Source organism: Dipodomys ordii, unplaced genomic scaffold (genome assembly GCF_000151885.1).
Source record: "Dipodomys ordii isolate 6190 unplaced genomic scaffold, Dord_2.0 Scaffold12, whole genome shotgun sequence".
Taxonomy (NCBI): Eukaryota; Metazoa; Chordata; class Mammalia; order Rodentia; family Heteromyidae; genus Dipodomys; species Dipodomys ordii.
The window spans coordinates 25,964,817-25,982,716 of record NW_012267228.1 but is presented as its reverse complement, the minus strand read 5'-3'; the positions used below and the strand labels follow the sequence as shown (position 1 = coordinate 25,982,716).

The following is a 17,900-nucleotide window of genomic DNA, read 5'->3' as shown; positions in this document are numbered from 1 at the left end:
CTGGGTGCTGTCCCTCAGCTCTTCAGCTCAAGGCTAGCACTCTACCACTTGAGCCACAGCGCCACTTCTGGCTTTTTTCTTTTTTCTTATGTGGTGCTAAGGAATCGAACCCAGGGCCTCAGGCATGCAAGGCAAGCGCTCTACCACTGAGCCACCTTCCCAGCCCCAACCCTTGTCTATTGTATGGCCAGTGAAGATCTTCTCCCAATCTGTGGGCTTTCTATTAATGCTGCTATCAGCTAAGTTGTTGTTTGCTTGTTTACTGAAGCCCTAACAGATGACTATAATCAGATTGTTTTGTTTCTTTTATTGGCAGCAATTAACATCTAATTTTCTATTATATTCACTGAGATGACAGCTACTTAGAAGCAACTGTTTAAAAAAATGCTTTTGTGCTTCAAGTGTTAGCTCTGCACAGAAAACTGATCTCTATATCCAGCACTTAAGACTTACTTCCCATGTATTAAACAGACTGAGCCTATCTCAGTCTGAGGTAGCTCCACTAGCCTACTTCCAAGTACCTTTTGGATCTATTGAATGCACTGCTTGAGCTGTAAGGTAACTTGTACAGAAACATTAGCCTTTCTTCAAGACCATTATACATCCAGTCTTTCTAACCTTTCCTTCTTCTAGCCAACCCTAGCCCATCTTACTCAAGGACAAATAAATTTCAAATTTTCAAAGTTCTCAATAGCATATACCTGTTCAATAATGTAAGATGCTTCATAATTTTTTAACTAAGTAAATACTAAGAGCAATAAATATTTTCCTACTATAAAAATGCTGATATAGAAATGAAATATAGATGCATATGTATATATATATATACATAAATGTACATTTATTTATTTATTTGGAGGTACTGACATTTGAACTCAGGACTCATGCTTGCTAGCCAAGCACTCTACCACTTGATCCATGACTCCAGCCCTTTTTCCTGTAGTTATTTTTTAATTGGCCATATATTCTTGTCTAGGACAACCTAGATTGCAATCCTCCAAGTTATACTTCCCACATATGGCATGATAGGTGTAATCTACCAAGCCCTGATTTTTTTTTCCTGAGATAGAATATGTTTTTTCTTTGTTCAGACTCAACTTAAACTGCCTTCCTCTAAATCTTCAACTCCTAAATTTATGGGATTATAAAAGCATGATGCACCACACCTAGCCTTAAGTTTATATTTTTATTTTATTTTATCTTTTTCATTTGTTTGTGTTAGTACTAGGGCTTTAACTCAGGGCTTTAACACTTGGCTTTTTCATTCATGTCTGTCAATCTATCAGCTGAACCATACCTCCAGTCTAGCTTTTTTTTGTTGGTCCTGGGGCTTGAACTCTGTGCCTGCATGCTGTCCCTCAGCTCTTCAGTTCAAGGCTAGCACTCTACCACTTGAGCCACAACACCATTTCCGGTTTTCTGGTGTTTAATTAGAGATCAGAGTCTCGCAGACTATCTTGCCGGGGCTGTCTTTGAACCTCAATCCTCAGATCTCAGCCTCCTAAGTAGCTAGGATTACAGTCATGAGCCACTGACGTCTGGCTCAGTCTAGCTTTTGTTTTGTTTTGTTTTGCTGGTTAATTGGAAATGAAGTATCTTCAGATTTTTTCTGCTTTCCCTAGCTTCAAATCATAATCTTCAGATATCGCCACCTGAGTAGACTGTTTCTCATTTTAAAAATTGAACTAAAATCAGGCACAATGGCACACACTTTAGTCTCTTCTACTCATAAGAGGATCACTTGAGCCTAAGAGTTTGTGGCCAGTCTGTACCACATAGTAAGTGGACTCCTTTTTCAAAAACAAACCAACAAAAAATCTTAATTAAGTAAGCAGCTCTCCATATATATGTGATGGATCAATTGCTCTCAGAGAAAGAATAAGATTTCCCATGACAATCAAAACACATTAGAAAAATAAAAATGAAACATAATGAAGCATAATATAAACATATATACATATGTAAAATATTTACATTTACACATACATTAAAGGATTATAGTCTTCTACTGAATTCAAGCAGGAGATGTAACATACCTTCTTCTTCTTCAGCAACTTTTTGCTGGCATCTGCCTTCATAGCAGTAATTTCAGGAATTATTCTTCTCCCATAAGGTGAAGGCATCGTCTCTTCCAACTGAAGTTTCTTCACCTTAGGTTTGCCAACTTTACCTTTTATTGCTTTTCCAGACATCCCTGCCAGAATATCTTCTCGTTCTTGTGCTTCCACTTTCTGAAGTATATTATAAGCAAAAAGAGATGAAAACAACTCCTTAAAAAAGACAATCATACTGCAGAAGGAACTGAAACAAATTTTACTCACTCATTAGGGAATAAAGCTTTCCTTTCAATTGGTCTAATCTAAGACTAATAATAATAAAGAATTCTAAATAAGTAGATTTGAGTTATAATCCCTAACTAGCTTCACATTTATAATACAAGAGGGTAATAGTGACTAGATGACTTAACTGGTTCTTTTATAGGATCCTATGATATGTTATGAAGTTTGGACCTGTTATCATTAGAAGCCTCACAATTCACACACAAAGGCAGTTCTGTTAAGAAGTATGAAGACGGATGAGAGGCATGGCTCAAGTACCAGCTCTGAGTAAAGAGCAAGACCACAAGGTCCTGAGTTCAAGACCCAATGCTGACAGACACACAAAAAACAAGTATGCAACTATCCTTTAGCCATAATAATGGTTCACAATATAAAGTAAGAAAGCATGAAAAAATAAAAGTCCTAATACTCTTACACTCAACTTAATGGGCTCTGGGTGGCAATAAATGAGGACATGATTAATATAATAGATTCTATATAAAATTGTTCTTTTAAATAATTAGAGGATTTTGAAAGGTACAAGAGAAAATGACATTTCGTGGGAGATATTTAAAGAGGTCTTAATAGAATGATAGTTTAATTAAAAAACAAAAAAAACCTAAGCTTTGAAATCAGATAGACCTGAATTTCACTGTTGGCACTTTCATTAACTAATATTCTTAAGAAATAACAAGTAATTTATAAAGCACCTACTATGTAGTTATCACTTAAAAATCCAGTGATTAGTTGGGCACAGTGGCTCATGTTTATAATCCCAGCCACTTGGAAAGAGGAGTAGAAGAATACAGTTTAAGGTCAACCCAGGCAAAAATTTAGTGAGACTATCCAATTCAACAAACAAACCAGGTGTGGTTTTTGTCTTTAATTCCAGCTACACAAGAAGCACTGGGAAGAAGATGCAGGAGCTAGGCCCAGGCAAAAACTCAAGTCACTATCTGAAATAAAACTAAAGGAAAAAGAGGGCTGGGACACTTGCCTAGCAAGTACAATGTCCTGAGTTCAAACCACAATTAAGCCTATAATCTCCACTTTATGAAGGAAATGGAGTCATATTGCACTTATGGGGTCTATGGAATAATAAAACGTTCATACTGATGCTATTAATTTTAGCACTTTAAGTTGGCAGATTCAGAAAAAGTTTACATTTCTTATCTTTACTTTTTCTTCTATTTTTTAATTGAGATTTTACTTGGAGAAAATAAGGTTTTAACAAAAAAATTACTGAAATAACAGTCTAAAGAGATTATCATTCTTCTCTTAAATCAAAGAACTTACATCCATATTCATATTGGCCATATCCCTAAGAAAACATTACACTAAACCAATGAGCTAATTTACAAATTAGTTAAGACATTATAACTAATAGAGTTAAAACTCAATAGCATTTATATTCAACCACATTAGAAATAGCTTTTCTTTTATAATCTCATAGAGTTATAGCTAGCTTAATCTCAGCTAATAAATTCAATAACACAGTTAAAGGAAATTCTGAGGCAATTTTAAAAGAATTTTCATTGTTATCCTGCAAGCACTATTTTTCCAAATATTTTAATAGAGATTTAACATACATCCAATTCTTCAACAAATGCTGCTAAATCTTCTTTCCAAAGATCTGAAGGAGATTTTCTTTTAAGATCATTGACCTCTCGTCCCTATAATAAAAGGGTAATAGAGTTTAACAGTCAATAGTCTTTAAATATATAAAGTAAATCAAAATACTTATTTCTGGAAAAAGAAAATCAAAGAAAAATCAAAGATATGGGTAATACTGAAATAGTTCCAATTATTTAACCCACAAAAGTTCATACTTTTGTATCTCTCTGTTTAATGAGCTCTTCAACTTTTTCTTTAGTAAGAGACCACAGAGACATATTTAAAATATAATTAAAATCAGGGCCTGAAGGAGTTCCTGAGTCAGAGGAACTATCATCATGCTGGTTTTGTGTTTCTTCCTCTTCTGCTGCCTGTAAAAAACAATAAACTTTATATTAAATTCCTGTATAATACCAAATCAATGCTTAAATTTATAGAATATTGAGTTAGGAATTCAGCAAAAGCTATACTGTTTATTAATGCTATACCTCCAGGATGGTGGAGTTACTTAGATTATTTGCAAAGTTACCTATAAACACTTACTATCTAGTGAAAACGTTTAAGATTTTTCTAAAATTACACAATAAAATCTTCAGAAAGATGGAATATTTATTTAGTCCCTATTTACCTATGAAATTGATAAAAAGAAATAAGTGAGAAGGCACTACAACTTAAAATTAGTGAGAAAACACTGTATCTTAAAATGGAGAAGACATTACATCTCACATCTCAGAGTAGAATGTCTTATCATTGCATGTTGTTAAGATTTGAATGAGTAAGTTTGAAACCCAGAATAAATCACTTACGAAAATTGAAATACATTTGGCTAAGAAAATTCTCTAAGGCAGGAATACTCATGTGAGGAGTAAAAAAAGAAGTTCACTAAAGAATTTAAGAGTTAATTAATTAGAGTAAGAAGTGTCAGGGTTTTGTGGAAATTGTATTCAGAAGGTTTCTTTCATAAAAACAAAATCATCTTAGGCTTATATTAAAATTTAAAATACAATGAATTTAAGGAAAGTAATTTTAAGTGGGATTATTTTCAAAAGTTTAATAATAAAATAGGCATTAAATAAAATTGCCTCTAAATTGGTTAAGGCCCTAAGATTGTTAAAAATTACTAAAGAACTGGAGGAATAGCTCAGTGGTACAGCACCAGCCTTAAATGAAAAGGTAAGCTAGAGAGCACAAGGCCCTGAGTTCAAGCTCCAGTGCCAGTACTAAATAAATAAGTAATTTTTAAAGTGACTAAGTTAATCATGGTACTCCATCAAGCTAAAAGTTCACATTTGGTAACAAGCCAAAAATAATAGCTTTACAATTTCAATTTTTAAATAAAATAATGTAGTTATACAACCTAAAATTTAGGTGTACTTTAAAAATAAAAGGATAAAAATTGGCATTACAAAGCAAGATGCTCCATCACATAAACAAACCGTAAGTTCAATTAAGCAATCTTAGCCAAATAAGGAATATTGTGGTTGAATTGATAGACGGTTAATAACTAGATAATTTAGGACAAACCAATTAGTCTACCGTTTTTAAAGTTCTTCATGAGACAATATGTTACTATGGAGTATTTAGCCTACTATAAGAAATTAGGGTGTGAGTTCAAGCCCCACGACCAACCAAAAAAAAAAAAAAAGAAATTAGGGTGTAATAAAATCCTGTAAAGGAAGTGGCGCTGTAGCTCAAGCGTTAGAGTGCTCACCTGAGCTGAAGAGCTCAGGGACAGTGCCCAAGCCCAGAGTTCAAGCCCCACAACCCAAAAAAAAAAAAAAAAAAAAATTCTGTGTAGACCAATACTTCAAAAAAGTCATTTTATCTAGGCTTTGATGATAGCTAAGGTACTGTTAGTGAACACTCTGAATAAATGTGCATTTCATTGTCAACAGGAATATGACTAAGAAAAAGTGTCACAAGTCAATGCAAATAACGTTTTCAAGTTTTAACTATAGAATTTCATTATATTTTAGGAAAACACCTTGATCTTCTAATTAGCTGCTTTATAATTCAAATTTTCTTTCTCAAATCTATATAATAGGATGCTCTTGTAAAAGCAGTTCCTTTGTTACCTGAACCCTCTTCAAGTGTGCACATGGCTAAGATGCTGAAAATATTTTGATAGTGATAATGCAATTACTGAAACCAAGCTAACCTTTACCCATGAATTCTGCCTCCACAGAAAGGTATTCTAAAACCCTAGATTCCATTATCTTTTAAAACTAAGCATTAAATCCTTAGTTTACTAGATAACATTTTTAAAGATATAGTTTAAACTGACAATAGTACAGAAGGGTGAGTAGTAAATAAACCATAATTTGGAATTTCATAAAACACATCTGAGAGGAAAACAGAATGCTCCAGTCACCATAACTCTACATGCTACCCCTATTTTCTTCAAATGGTGAGTGAACCTGTTATTTTATTATGCAATTACCCCACTATAGAATTTATTTTAATTTTACTCACTTTAATGTATGTATTTATTGACCCCCAAATTGAAAAAGATTAAATAATAACAAAAGAAATATTTCCATGTAGTTGGATAAAAACATGATTGAGAACTCTTAAATGTAAAGAAGCTTAAAATTTCAGTTCAAATTATATAATATAATCAATTATTTCTAAAAGATGGTAACTTTTTTGTATATAATCTACATAAATGTCTGAAAAGATTCAAGATTTTCATTTTCTACATTTGTTCTCAATCTTAATTTGTATTGCCTTTGAAAAGTTTTCTTTTAGTTACATACAGTATCAAGAAACTATCAAGGATATTCTCAAAGGTTCAATATTTATTTCATCCTCTGAGTTAATAATAGTACTTTGTTTCAAAACAGACACCTTAATGAATAAAGTATCAGGTGTTTAATCTGAAGTTCTCTTAAGCATGGGTAAAACACATGTTTGGTGATCAATAAATACTATTCAATAAAAGCACTTTTGTCCCTCATGTTCCCAACCTTAATCAAAATCCTATCAAGTGAGTGGTGACCAGATGCCATACTGTGACCATAGACTGAACACTGTGAAATGATGCTGAGTGCTACCAGTCTCATTCCCAGACAGTAGACATACATTTCACAAAAACCACCACCACAAATGACACCCTTTTAATGGCAGGCTCAGAAGAAAAGGCCAAGGAGACTGAGCTACCTTCTTAAACCTGGAGTCATTTCTCCAGGCCCTGGTTGAGTCACACTGGCCAAGTACTTTGTGGTGAGTGTGCACTGCAAATTCCTGTACTGTATCTGTTCTGTGGATAAACAGAAGACTTCAGTCTCCAAACAGCCAACTCAGTTGCTTTACCAATACTAAATTTAAGTTTTAGGGACTGGGTGTTTTGTTGTTTGTTTTGGAAGTTGCTTTTAAAAGCTTCTCTAAATGTCTTTTTCTGCAAATGATTACCTTTTCTTGTGCTTCTTTCCAGGCTTTCACTGGGTCAGATTCATAACCTCTCTGGACTAACATTTGAATCAAATCTTTCTTTGACCTATTCTCTATGTGAGGGAAAAATAAAGTTAGGATCAAGAAAAGAGATTCAATTTGTATTTGTTTATATTCTACTGATAAAAATGTCTTTTATTAATAAAGATTTTTTCCATTTTAATTACTGTTCAAATTTTTTAAAGGTTAATCTTACCTATAGTAATTTTCCCTTGTATCTTCTCTAAAATGAAACGGGCTTGATTATTAAGCTTTGTAGATTCTGCTCCCAACATTCCTACAAGCCATTCTTTTCGTAAACCATAATAACTTAATCGTAAATCAAAGAATTCTTTCAGAATATCTTGCACAGTTTCATATTTCTTCAGACATCCCATATGATCAAAGAGTACCTAAGTAAAACACAAGATTTTATAAATTCAATAAATCTATACTGCTATTCTAACTTATGCAACAGCTACAGTATTTAAGATATGAGACAAAAATAAGTCTTTTTTTTCTTAAGGTTCTTAAAGGTACTCAAACTATTTAAGAAAAATGTCTTCCCTGAACTAAAAATATATATTGTTTGTTTGTACGGTGATGGGGTTTGAACTCGGGACTTGGGCACTGTCCCTGAGCCTCTTTGTGCTCAAGGCTAGCACTCTACCACTTGGAGCCACAGAGCCAATTCTGTGTTTTTATTTTGTTTTGTTTTCTGATGATTAATTGGAGATAAGAGTCTCATGGACTTTCCTGCCTGGCTGCCTGGGCTGGCTTCCAACCATGATCCTTAGATCTGGGTCTCCTGAGTAGTAGGATTAGGTGTGCAGTTTATATATATTCTACTTTTAAACTTTAAAATGTTGAGGTTTGCCCTCCTTCAAATACTCAGTTGAAGTTTATTTACCACTCCCTTTTCTAATGACTTGTTCTTTTTTTTGGGGGGGGGGGGTTTCGGTCTTGGGGCCTGAACTCTGGGCCTGGGAGCTGTCCCTCAGCTCTTCATCTCAAGGCTAGTGCTCTACCACTTGAGCCATGAGCCACAGCGCCATTTCCGGCTTTTTTCTTTTTGCTTATGTGGTGCTGAGGAATCGAACCCAGGACCTCAGGCATGCAAGGCAAGCGCTCTACCACTGAGCCATTTTTCCAACCCTTATAATGACTTGTTCTATAACTCAATTATTCAAATTCTCTATCTTCCCACTGTACCTTTCCTAACAAATTATGATACTTTTATTCAACTGCTATGCAATTTTTGGATTTTTTCTTCTTATAATCTACTTTAAATCTAAAAGCTAATTTAGAATATAACTTGGATGACCATACAAATTAACTCTGTACCTTCCTCCCTGATTATACCATAACCACAAATATACAAGTTTAATGAAACCCAGTAAGAGTTGTGAAGTGATAGTCTACAGTTAAAATGCTGAGAGATAAGCATAAGGCACATACAAACCCTGTAACAATTATTATTACAAGTCCTAGCAGTAAATGTAAAGGTACTACACACACACACAAACACACCACACACACACACACACACATCTCCTGTGTGTTCAAACAGAGATGCATAGGTGTACATTTGAATGTAAGGGTTGTAATAGCAGAACAAAGGAATGTGTCCCTAGATTCTTCTCCAGTTGCATAGGAAAGTGATTGAGAGTTACTATAACTACTCTTTTATCATGCTTCAATCACAACAACCTAACATATGTCATTCAAGAGAAACTAAGTTAACAGTATAGCTAAAAAAATTACCATAGAATTGCAAGTAAGAGTAGTTTGAAGTTTAAAAACTTTATGTAATCCAGCAGCTTCTGCTTGCGCTAGTTTCTCTTCTGTCATTTTCACCACAAATTTCACAGTTGTATCAGTATGATATTCTTTATAATCAGAAATTAATGCTGGTGTTTTATCTGTTCCATTCAGCATAGGTTCTAAAACCTGTTCCTTGTATACCTGTAAAAAATTTGAAAACAAGCAATTCTTTTTATGATGCACTATCATGTTCTCAGAAGTCACACCATCTTAAAACTTCTCAGCTCTGGGTAGAAGAGTGAAGGGATAATCACCAATGCTATTATCTCCTGTTCAATCACTACAGAGATAAATGGAATATTCTCAGGGGTCTGAAAAGACATACAAAAAGATAATGGTCCTAATCTACTCATACTACAAATGATATAAGGAAGATTATATCAACCAGAGATGACAGATGGCATGTATACATTTAGATTTGTAAAAGCTTGTGCTAACTTACATGAATTTGTCGACTACATTTATAAGGATTTAAAACACCATTTATTACTACATGTATCTCATTCTAGTCATTTAAAGGTAAGTACAAAAACATAGTCTCTAAAAAAGCACTCACCAAAGTCATACCATATTATATAAACTTAAAAGATTTTTATTGTTATTTGAAAATTCAAGGCACAAATTCAAGTAATTGGATAAATATATGGGAATTAATTATATAGATTAAAGCAAATAATTATGAATTATTCTTAGCAGAAAGAATTGTTAATGTAATACCTGTCTTATACACAGTTTGTATATTTATACTAACCTGTGTCCAGGTTCTAACTGGAAGCTCTGTAATTTCTACTGTGTTTCTATCCACCACGAAAATTTCACCACTAACTGCATACTGGTTTTGACCAAGTTCCTGGATTGTGCCTTTAAAATTTTTGTAGTTTGGAAGCTACAGAGAAAAATGGAAATAACAAAGAGGCTTGACTTTGATCTGGAGTACTAGTACCAAATTTGAATGACAGTTTACGGTCTAATTTTATGGCAAATTAAATTACGGTGACTGAAACAGAATTGTTTATTTTCAACTGTCCCTCTCAAAATTGCCACTCAATCTTGAATTTATTGCTTCTTTCATATAAAATGAACAACCTTCAATCTCAAAATTTTAGCACAATCTTTCATAGTATTTCTAGGATCATAATTTTTTCAGATTACTGTCTCCATAATTCCTTCTTTAAATTAATATCATTTAAATTCAAACTACTTGTAACTGGGCCCAATCTTAAGTTTCTAATTTCCATCCAATAATTTGCCCTGCAGAACCACTACTCTTTTCTGGCATTTTGCTGAAATATTTTAACTATTCCTTCTATCTGTTGTGGTTTAGATATGGTTTTAGTATCCCAAGTCTTCATGTATGGAAATCTAATCTCCACTGTTGAGGTGTTGAGAGGGTAGAAACTAAATCTATGTTGTCTAAATACAGGTGGATCCTTTGGGGATGACTACTATTAAACAAGTTTATTAAAGTGAAGCTCCATGATTGAATCCTGTATAAGAAGAGCAATAAAGAACAACAAGATAGAAATATACCCAACTCACTCCCACATAACCCCTTTTAGCCAAATTATAAAAACTCACTCCCTCTTCTAAAATTGGTACTTGTTATTATCACCAAGAAATTGTTTATATGCTACAGGACATTTCTTCCAGCAACCCAAGCAATTAACATCTTTCACTTTTGTAAATTTTAAATCCTAATGTCTTATCCTGACAACAGATTAATTTCTAGAAGTCAGAAGCCATAGGTAAACTCCATCATATTGTCACATACATACTAGGCACCCATTTATGTATTGATAACATACTCTGGGGGGTCCAAAATTCTAAAAATGTACCTGAAACAGTTTAATTAAAACACAATCATCAGAAAATAATTTGATGCTTCTAGAAGAACCACTTTAGAATAAGTATTTTGAATTATTTCAAGGAAAAAATGCAAATTATATTCATAATAATTTTTATTTTAAAATATAAAAATGAAACAAAACTTTAACTGAATATGCCAAAATATTATTTATATCTACATGCACATGAGCATTAATATTTTTAATAAGTAGTAAATAAGGAAATTTTCATGACTTGGTGCATAAGAATAAAAATAAAATTTTATAACAAAAGCACTCTTCTATATAATTTGGGTACTTGAATTATTTTTTTATATTTTTAAATGTCTTTATTTTTAAATTTCAATAAACAATTTTCCCCACAAAACTTAACTTCCAGACACATTCATTTCTCTTTATTTGTAAGCACATACCAAGCTGTACCCTAATAAGGTCTTTAGTATCTACAGTCATTCTAAAATAAAAATGTTTCATCATTTTTCTAAAATTACTGAACTTTTGCCTTTTACCGATTATCATTTGTTAAATAAACAATATAAGCAACAAATTCTAAAAAAAATTACCATGGGATGAGGATCCAATCCTTCTAGCATTCGTCTGACATTGTTCACAATTTCCCTAGCATCATAGTTGGGCAGTTTACAAGCCCATCCAGTACCAATGCCCTCAGCACCATTTATTAAAACCATGGGGATAATGGGAATATACCACTCAGGCTCTACTCGTTGATTATCATCATAAAGGAACTTAAGCAAGTTGTCATCCACAGCAGGAAAAAGAAGTCTTGCTAAAGAGCTAACAAAAAGAAAAAAGAAAGTATAGAAAGTTGTATGGCTTTGAGAAATAAAACTCCATACATAAACAGTTTGCATTTCAGAAAAATCTCCTATATTTTATCATTTAGATGCCATTATTCAACAAAATTTATCTAATTACCTATTATTACTAAGTACATATTTCTCTCAAGCACAAGGCCAGAAAAAATTGCTCTATTTTATATATGTATGCACATAATTACCTACTTACATTCTTTATCTCTACCAATGTCCTAGCATTGTGAACAAAACGTATCACCCATAACAAAGAAATAAGGCTAAGTGGGGAAAAAAAATCTTTACACTTTTTAAGACTGATTTTGTCAAGAACTTATAAAAATGTCCGAAGACAATTTTTTTTTTTTTGGTCGGTCGTGGGGCTTGAACTCTGGGCTCGGGCGCTGTCCCTGTGCTCTTCAGCTCAAGGTGAATGCTCTACCTCTTGAGCCACAGCGCCACTTCTGGTTTTCTAATGGTTTATTGGAGATAAGAGTCTCATGGGGCTGGGAAGGTGGCTCAGTGGTAGAGCGCCTGCCTTTGCATGCATGAGGACCTGGGTTCGATTCCTCAGCACCACATAAGCAAAAAGAAAAAAGCAGGAAGTGGCGCTATGGCTCAAGTGGTAGAGCTCTAGCCTTGAGCTGAAGAGCTGAGGGACAGCGCCCAGGCCCAGAGTTCAGGCCCCACGACGGGATGAAAAAAAACAAAAAAAAACCTGGAAGAGTCTCACGACTTTCCTGCCTGGGCTGGCTTTCAACCGTAATCCTCAGATCTCAGCCTCCTGAGTAGCTAGGCTTACAGGCATGAGCCACCGGTGCCAGCTGACATAATTTTATGAAATATTTTGAACGTTCACCCTCAATAGAAAAATAGGCAATCATATCTCTCCACAGTGCCGATTCTATAAATTTTTCATTTATACCTACAAACTTCAACTGAACTTTCTACCATTAAATCAGCAAATGTTTACCTTAACATTGTGAAAATATAACGAGGGCTTGCAGCATCTTTGCCACCATGAAGCCGAGTTCCAAACTGACCAATCGGCTGAAGCAAGTTAATGTTGTTACTTCCCACAAAGTTCTGAGCCAAATTCACTATAGTCATCATCAATGCTTGCTACAGAATAGAATAAAACAGAACACAACATTAATGTTCTAAGTTTTCTATAACTATTCCTTAATTAGCAATTAAAAACTCTCAATTCTATCATACTTCAGTAAACTTGATAAAAATAAAAATATTTCATATGAATAATAATCATTTATCATGTCAATAATGAGTTCCAATTAAGTCCAATCTCAATACTTACTTCTCCATGATGATACGCAGACATTTCAGCAACAGATCCGGCCAACTGGGCAACTTTCACTTCACGTTTATCATTCCTCTTGAAACAAGTAAACAAGACTTTTCTTTGGCCTGGTTTAAAGCCTATTTTTAGAAAGAACAATCCTCTTGAAATTATTACCTTAAGATACAGTTGTAACAATTAGTGGCAACAATGTTGTATATATTTCAGGAGGAAAGAGCAAAGATATGGTTTTGAAGGAATGAATAAAATTGGTACTTGAAATTGTACAACAATCTGAGTTCACTAATACATTTCTAACTCTAAAAGTGAGATATCAATTGAAAGATAACCTTTTGGACTTAAGAACCACTCAGTGGCACTAAGCTTATTTGGTAAGAGTTTCTAAGTGCTCATGACTAAAATGTCAACTGTCACTCAAGCATCAGCAAAATGACTAGCCTGACAACTATTAAGGAAGTATCCCAAATCAGAAAAACACTCATCCAACTTTGCTATTGTAATTAATAATTAAAAAGACTATAGAATCTTAAATTTGGATACTCATTCCAACTTGGCCATTTACTAGGTGACTAAGCAAATTACTAAATTTGGAAGTCACACTGTCCTCACAGTAGTGAAACAATAAGCTTTGTTACAGAATTATCCTAAGGTTCATGTGATTTAATATGAAGAAAGCACTCTGCTTCCTCCGTATTCTTCCTTTTCTAAGCAAACTAATATAATAATAATTTATTTTAGTATATACTACTGTCACCCTCGTTGAGTAAGGAGGAAAGAAACAATATGTTAAAACATGGTCACTGCTTTGAAATTTATAATGTAATTGAGGATAAATTCAGATAGGTAAAGAAAGAGCACACAGTTTAATTATTTGAAACTTAACAAATGGTGGGGGAGACAACTTCAGGCTAAAGAACATGGATGGACAAGATTGTTAGCTGAAAAACAAAGAAACACAAAGATCAACAAACTTGCTAAAAATTCTAAAGTGGAAAAGAAAATTCTAGGTTTGCTTAGGCAGGATGGGTGAGAACTTTGAAAGAGGTGACACTGATCAAGATGAATTATATTCATAAACTGCTTTGTTGAATAACAACCACTTATAGATAATAAGCTTTTTTTAATCCTAAAAGAGATCAAAATCCATTTTAACTAGGTTCTAAATTTTGGCAAGTTATAAAAGCAAAAGCATTAGAGTTTAGCTAATGAAGTATAAAGAAATGTTAAAAATGTATTCTCTTATACATATTTTAGAAATTAACAAAATCCCATTTTATAATCAACTTTGGCAAAAGCTTTGAAGATTAGTCTTAAAGTTAAATTTTCTTGAAAAATTCAAAAGTTAAAAAATTTCAAATTAGGGAATATTAATGACTTCATCCTTACCAAAATATACCTCAAAATTAACAAAAAGCTTTAAATTCCTCTGAATTAGTATTTATTTATTTTGGGTCCGGTTGTGGGGCCTGAACTCTGGGCCTGGGTCCCTCAGCTCTTCAGCTCAAGGTTAGTGCTCTACCACTTGAGCCACAGCGCCACTTCTGGCTTTTTTCTTTTTGCTTATGTGGTGCTGAGGAATCAAACCCAGGGCCTCATGCATGCAAGGCAAGCGCTCTACCACTGAGCCACTTTCCCAGACCCTGAATTAGTATTTTGAATCACATTTTATGAGTTCAAATAAGAACTTAAAAGTATATCATAAGGATGAAATTAAATAATACTCAATAACATAGAAAATGAGCAAGATTTTTTTACTTACCATCAACTAGAGATGGTATTGATCTTTCATTGTCAGAGTTTGAGAAAAGAATTAATTCTTTATTGATAAAATCATTGTAAGTCAAATGCTTTGTTGCTGTACCATATAAAAATTGCTAGGAGAAAAGACAAATAACAATATTGTCATTATTACTACATAAGTTTTAGTCTCTTTTTTTCCAGACAATTACTCTTTTTCTTTTTTTCTTTTCTTTTTTTTTTAAATCCAAGTGTCTGTATTTATTTCAGAGCAGTAGATGGCAACTTTCTAACGTACACATTGGAACAGACATTTATTTGTGTACATATTGAGATTGTATAATTTGAGCTATACTTCTGTTTTAGAATATGACAGGAGGAAATATTTCTTTTAACTAAATGTTGTATTAACTTCTTTTTTTTATTATTAAGGGTTTTTTTTATTGTGAAAATACTGTACAGAGAGGTTACAATTACATGAGCAAGCAATGCTTGATAAGTAATGTACTCATTACCTTGCTCAACTACTCTTTTTCATAGTACTAAAGTGTGAACTTTGGGCTTGTGAGGCAAGTGCTTTGCCACTTGAACCACACTCCTGGCCCCCTTTGCTTTTGAGTTTTTCCCAGTCTAGCTTGGTCGTAACCCTCCTACCTGCAATCCTCCTTCTTATAGCTTCCCTCACTGCTTATTAATTGAGATGGAGGTCTCCTTAATCTTTTGCCTAGACTAGCCTCACACCACAACCTCCCAGCCTCAGCCTCCCAAGTCAGGCCACAGCTCTGTGTGACTAACCTCTGGCAAACCATGTAACCTACGCTGTCTCCGGTCTTCCATAAAATTTGTTAGCCATTCTTTTCTGTCATCAATCTTCTTCTTACTGAATGCCTGAAAGATTACAAGTAATGATTTCACATATTGAGAATAAAATTAATTCTACTATCAAATTTAAATTTATAAACAACTAATAATTAATTTCTGGCAACTTAGAGGTTACTTTCAAATGGTTTTTTTAATCAAAAATATACCTTAACAGAATCTTTCACTTAAAGAAGTATAAAAGCCAGGGATAATCTGTGGAAATAACTAAAATTCACTACTTTGAATGCTAGAATTTCAAAAGCAACTTATCATAAGAAACAAAGACTGGGAAGAAAGGTATAGTAGATAGGAGAGAGGGGGATGAACAATTTATTTTTCATGAGGTTAATTACCAGGGTAATGGCTGCATCATCTTCAGGACCAGCATATCTAAACAAAATGCGATGCCTTTCCATATCAGCAAAATATTCCTTTGCTTCTTTAGCTGTACTGGTTCCCAATCCTGCAGAATTTTAAAAATAGTACTGAGTCACAAATATCAATAGCTGTTTAAAATCATACAGAGAAAAGCCTGTAAGGAAAGTTACAAGATAAATGAAGCTAGCTACATCTGTACCAGTTTATCAATTTAGTAGAAAAGAAAGACAAACCAGGTATCACATGTTTCCGAACACAAGTATACAATGCTACCTGTTAAATGTGATTACCTTTGAACTGACCACCAGTTAACTAAAAAATAAGGGGACAAAGCAATATGTGTATTATATGAAATGAAAGGGATAAAATTAGCAAAATTAAGGATATGGGGAATTACACAGAGCAAAACTCATTTTTTTTTCTTGGTGGTACTAGAGTTTCAGTTCCAGGCCTTAACTTGCTAGAAAGGTATTTTACTACTTGAACCATTCCCTCAGCCCTTTTTTTCTTTCAGCTCTTTTTCAAATAGGCTCTCCTCTTGTCCAGAGCCAGCCTTAGACTACAATCTTCCTACCTATATAACCCACATAGTTGGAATTAGAGGTGTGCGCCACCAACCCATAGCCTCAACTTGCTTGATAATTGTGACAAAAATATATTAAAAAAAATAATATACTGAGGGGCTGGGAAGGTGGCTCAGCAACAGAATGCTTGCCTTGCATGCATGAGGCCCTGGGTTCAATTCCTCAGCACCACATAAGCAAAAAGAAAAAAGCCAGAAGTGGAGCTGGGAAGGTAGCTCAGTGGTAGAGCGCTTGCCTTGCATGCCTGAGGCCCTGAGTTCGATTCCTCAGCACCACATAAGCAAAAAGAAAAAAGCTGGAAGTGGTGCTGTGGCTCAAGTGGTAGAGCGCTAGCCTTGAGCTGAAGAGCTGAGGGACAGCACCCAGGCCCAGAGTTCAGGCCCCACAACCAGACCCTCCCCCCAAAAATAATGATAATATACTGAGACTAAAAATCATACCAACCAAACCTAATGTGCTTAGATCTTAAAATATATGTAATAAAAAATAAAACATAAAAGGTGTAATATGTTTGCATTAAAATTTCACGCTATGATGCTTTTTATATGGATACAATTAAGGAATTCTAACATTGGCTGATATTTAAGACATAGACTTTTTAAAGAAAAGTATTATTATTCTTTTAGAAATACATGAGTACTTATAGGCAATACAACATCTGTAAATTATTTCAAACTATCCTGGCAATAAGAGGTTTTGATTAAGCAAGATTGGCCACTGAAATTGTGTAAGGTATATATTATCTTCATTATTATATAATTCTTCATTATTATATAATTTTCTACAAAATTTAAATAAGTAATGACTCCACAAAACTGAAATATTTTAAAACACAAACCTTTGTAGTATTTTATTTTCCAGGCTTTCTGATTTTCTATATGTTTCTTCCACTCATCAAATTCAGGAATACTATAGAAGGAAAGTTCTTGCTTATTTTTGCTTGCCTTAAAATTAATTAAATAAAGAAATTAGTGTTTCTGCTACCTTTTAAAACAACAGTATAAAACTATAATAGTGTAAGTAATACCTTTACAATAGGAGTAATGAATTCTTCAAGAAAACCATGCTTCAAAAGTGATGGCCAATTGTGATGAATGAAATTAATAAGCAAGCCTTTTATGTGAGAGCCATCTTGATCCTAAATAAGTGAAAAGTAAAAAGTTCTGTAGGTTTTACAAAAT

The 17,900-nt window shown here is 33.7% G+C and overlaps 1 protein-coding gene across 1 annotated transcript in view; it reads right to left on the bottom strand.

Annotated features, from left to right (window-relative positions):
* Top2b (topoisomerase (DNA) II beta 180kDa) overlaps positions 1 to 17,900 on the bottom strand; it is a 78,030-nt gene that overhangs the window by 13,851 nt on the left and 46,279 nt on the right. The window contains exons 16-30 of the mRNA XM_013010374.1: positions 17,747 to 17,857; positions 17,558 to 17,663; positions 16,111 to 16,220; positions 15,692 to 15,784; positions 14,919 to 15,033; positions 13,157 to 13,278; positions 12,815 to 12,963; positions 11,593 to 11,824; positions 9,937 to 10,071; positions 9,126 to 9,326; positions 7,579 to 7,774; positions 7,344 to 7,435; positions 4,148 to 4,303; positions 3,908 to 3,991; positions 2,037 to 2,231 (exon numbers count right to left, since the gene is read on the bottom strand). Of these exons, the coding sequence (XP_012865828.1) occupies positions 2,037 to 2,231; positions 3,908 to 3,991; positions 4,148 to 4,303; positions 7,344 to 7,435; positions 7,579 to 7,774; positions 9,126 to 9,326; positions 9,937 to 10,071; positions 11,593 to 11,824; positions 12,815 to 12,963; positions 13,157 to 13,278; positions 14,919 to 15,033; positions 15,692 to 15,784; positions 16,111 to 16,220; positions 17,558 to 17,663; positions 17,747 to 17,857 (2,097 nt within the window). The remainder of the gene's footprint in view (positions 1 to 2,036; positions 2,232 to 3,907; positions 3,992 to 4,147; positions 4,304 to 7,343; positions 7,436 to 7,578; positions 7,775 to 9,125; positions 9,327 to 9,936; positions 10,072 to 11,592; positions 11,825 to 12,814; positions 12,964 to 13,156; positions 13,279 to 14,918; positions 15,034 to 15,691; positions 15,785 to 16,110; positions 16,221 to 17,557; positions 17,664 to 17,746; positions 17,858 to 17,900) is intronic.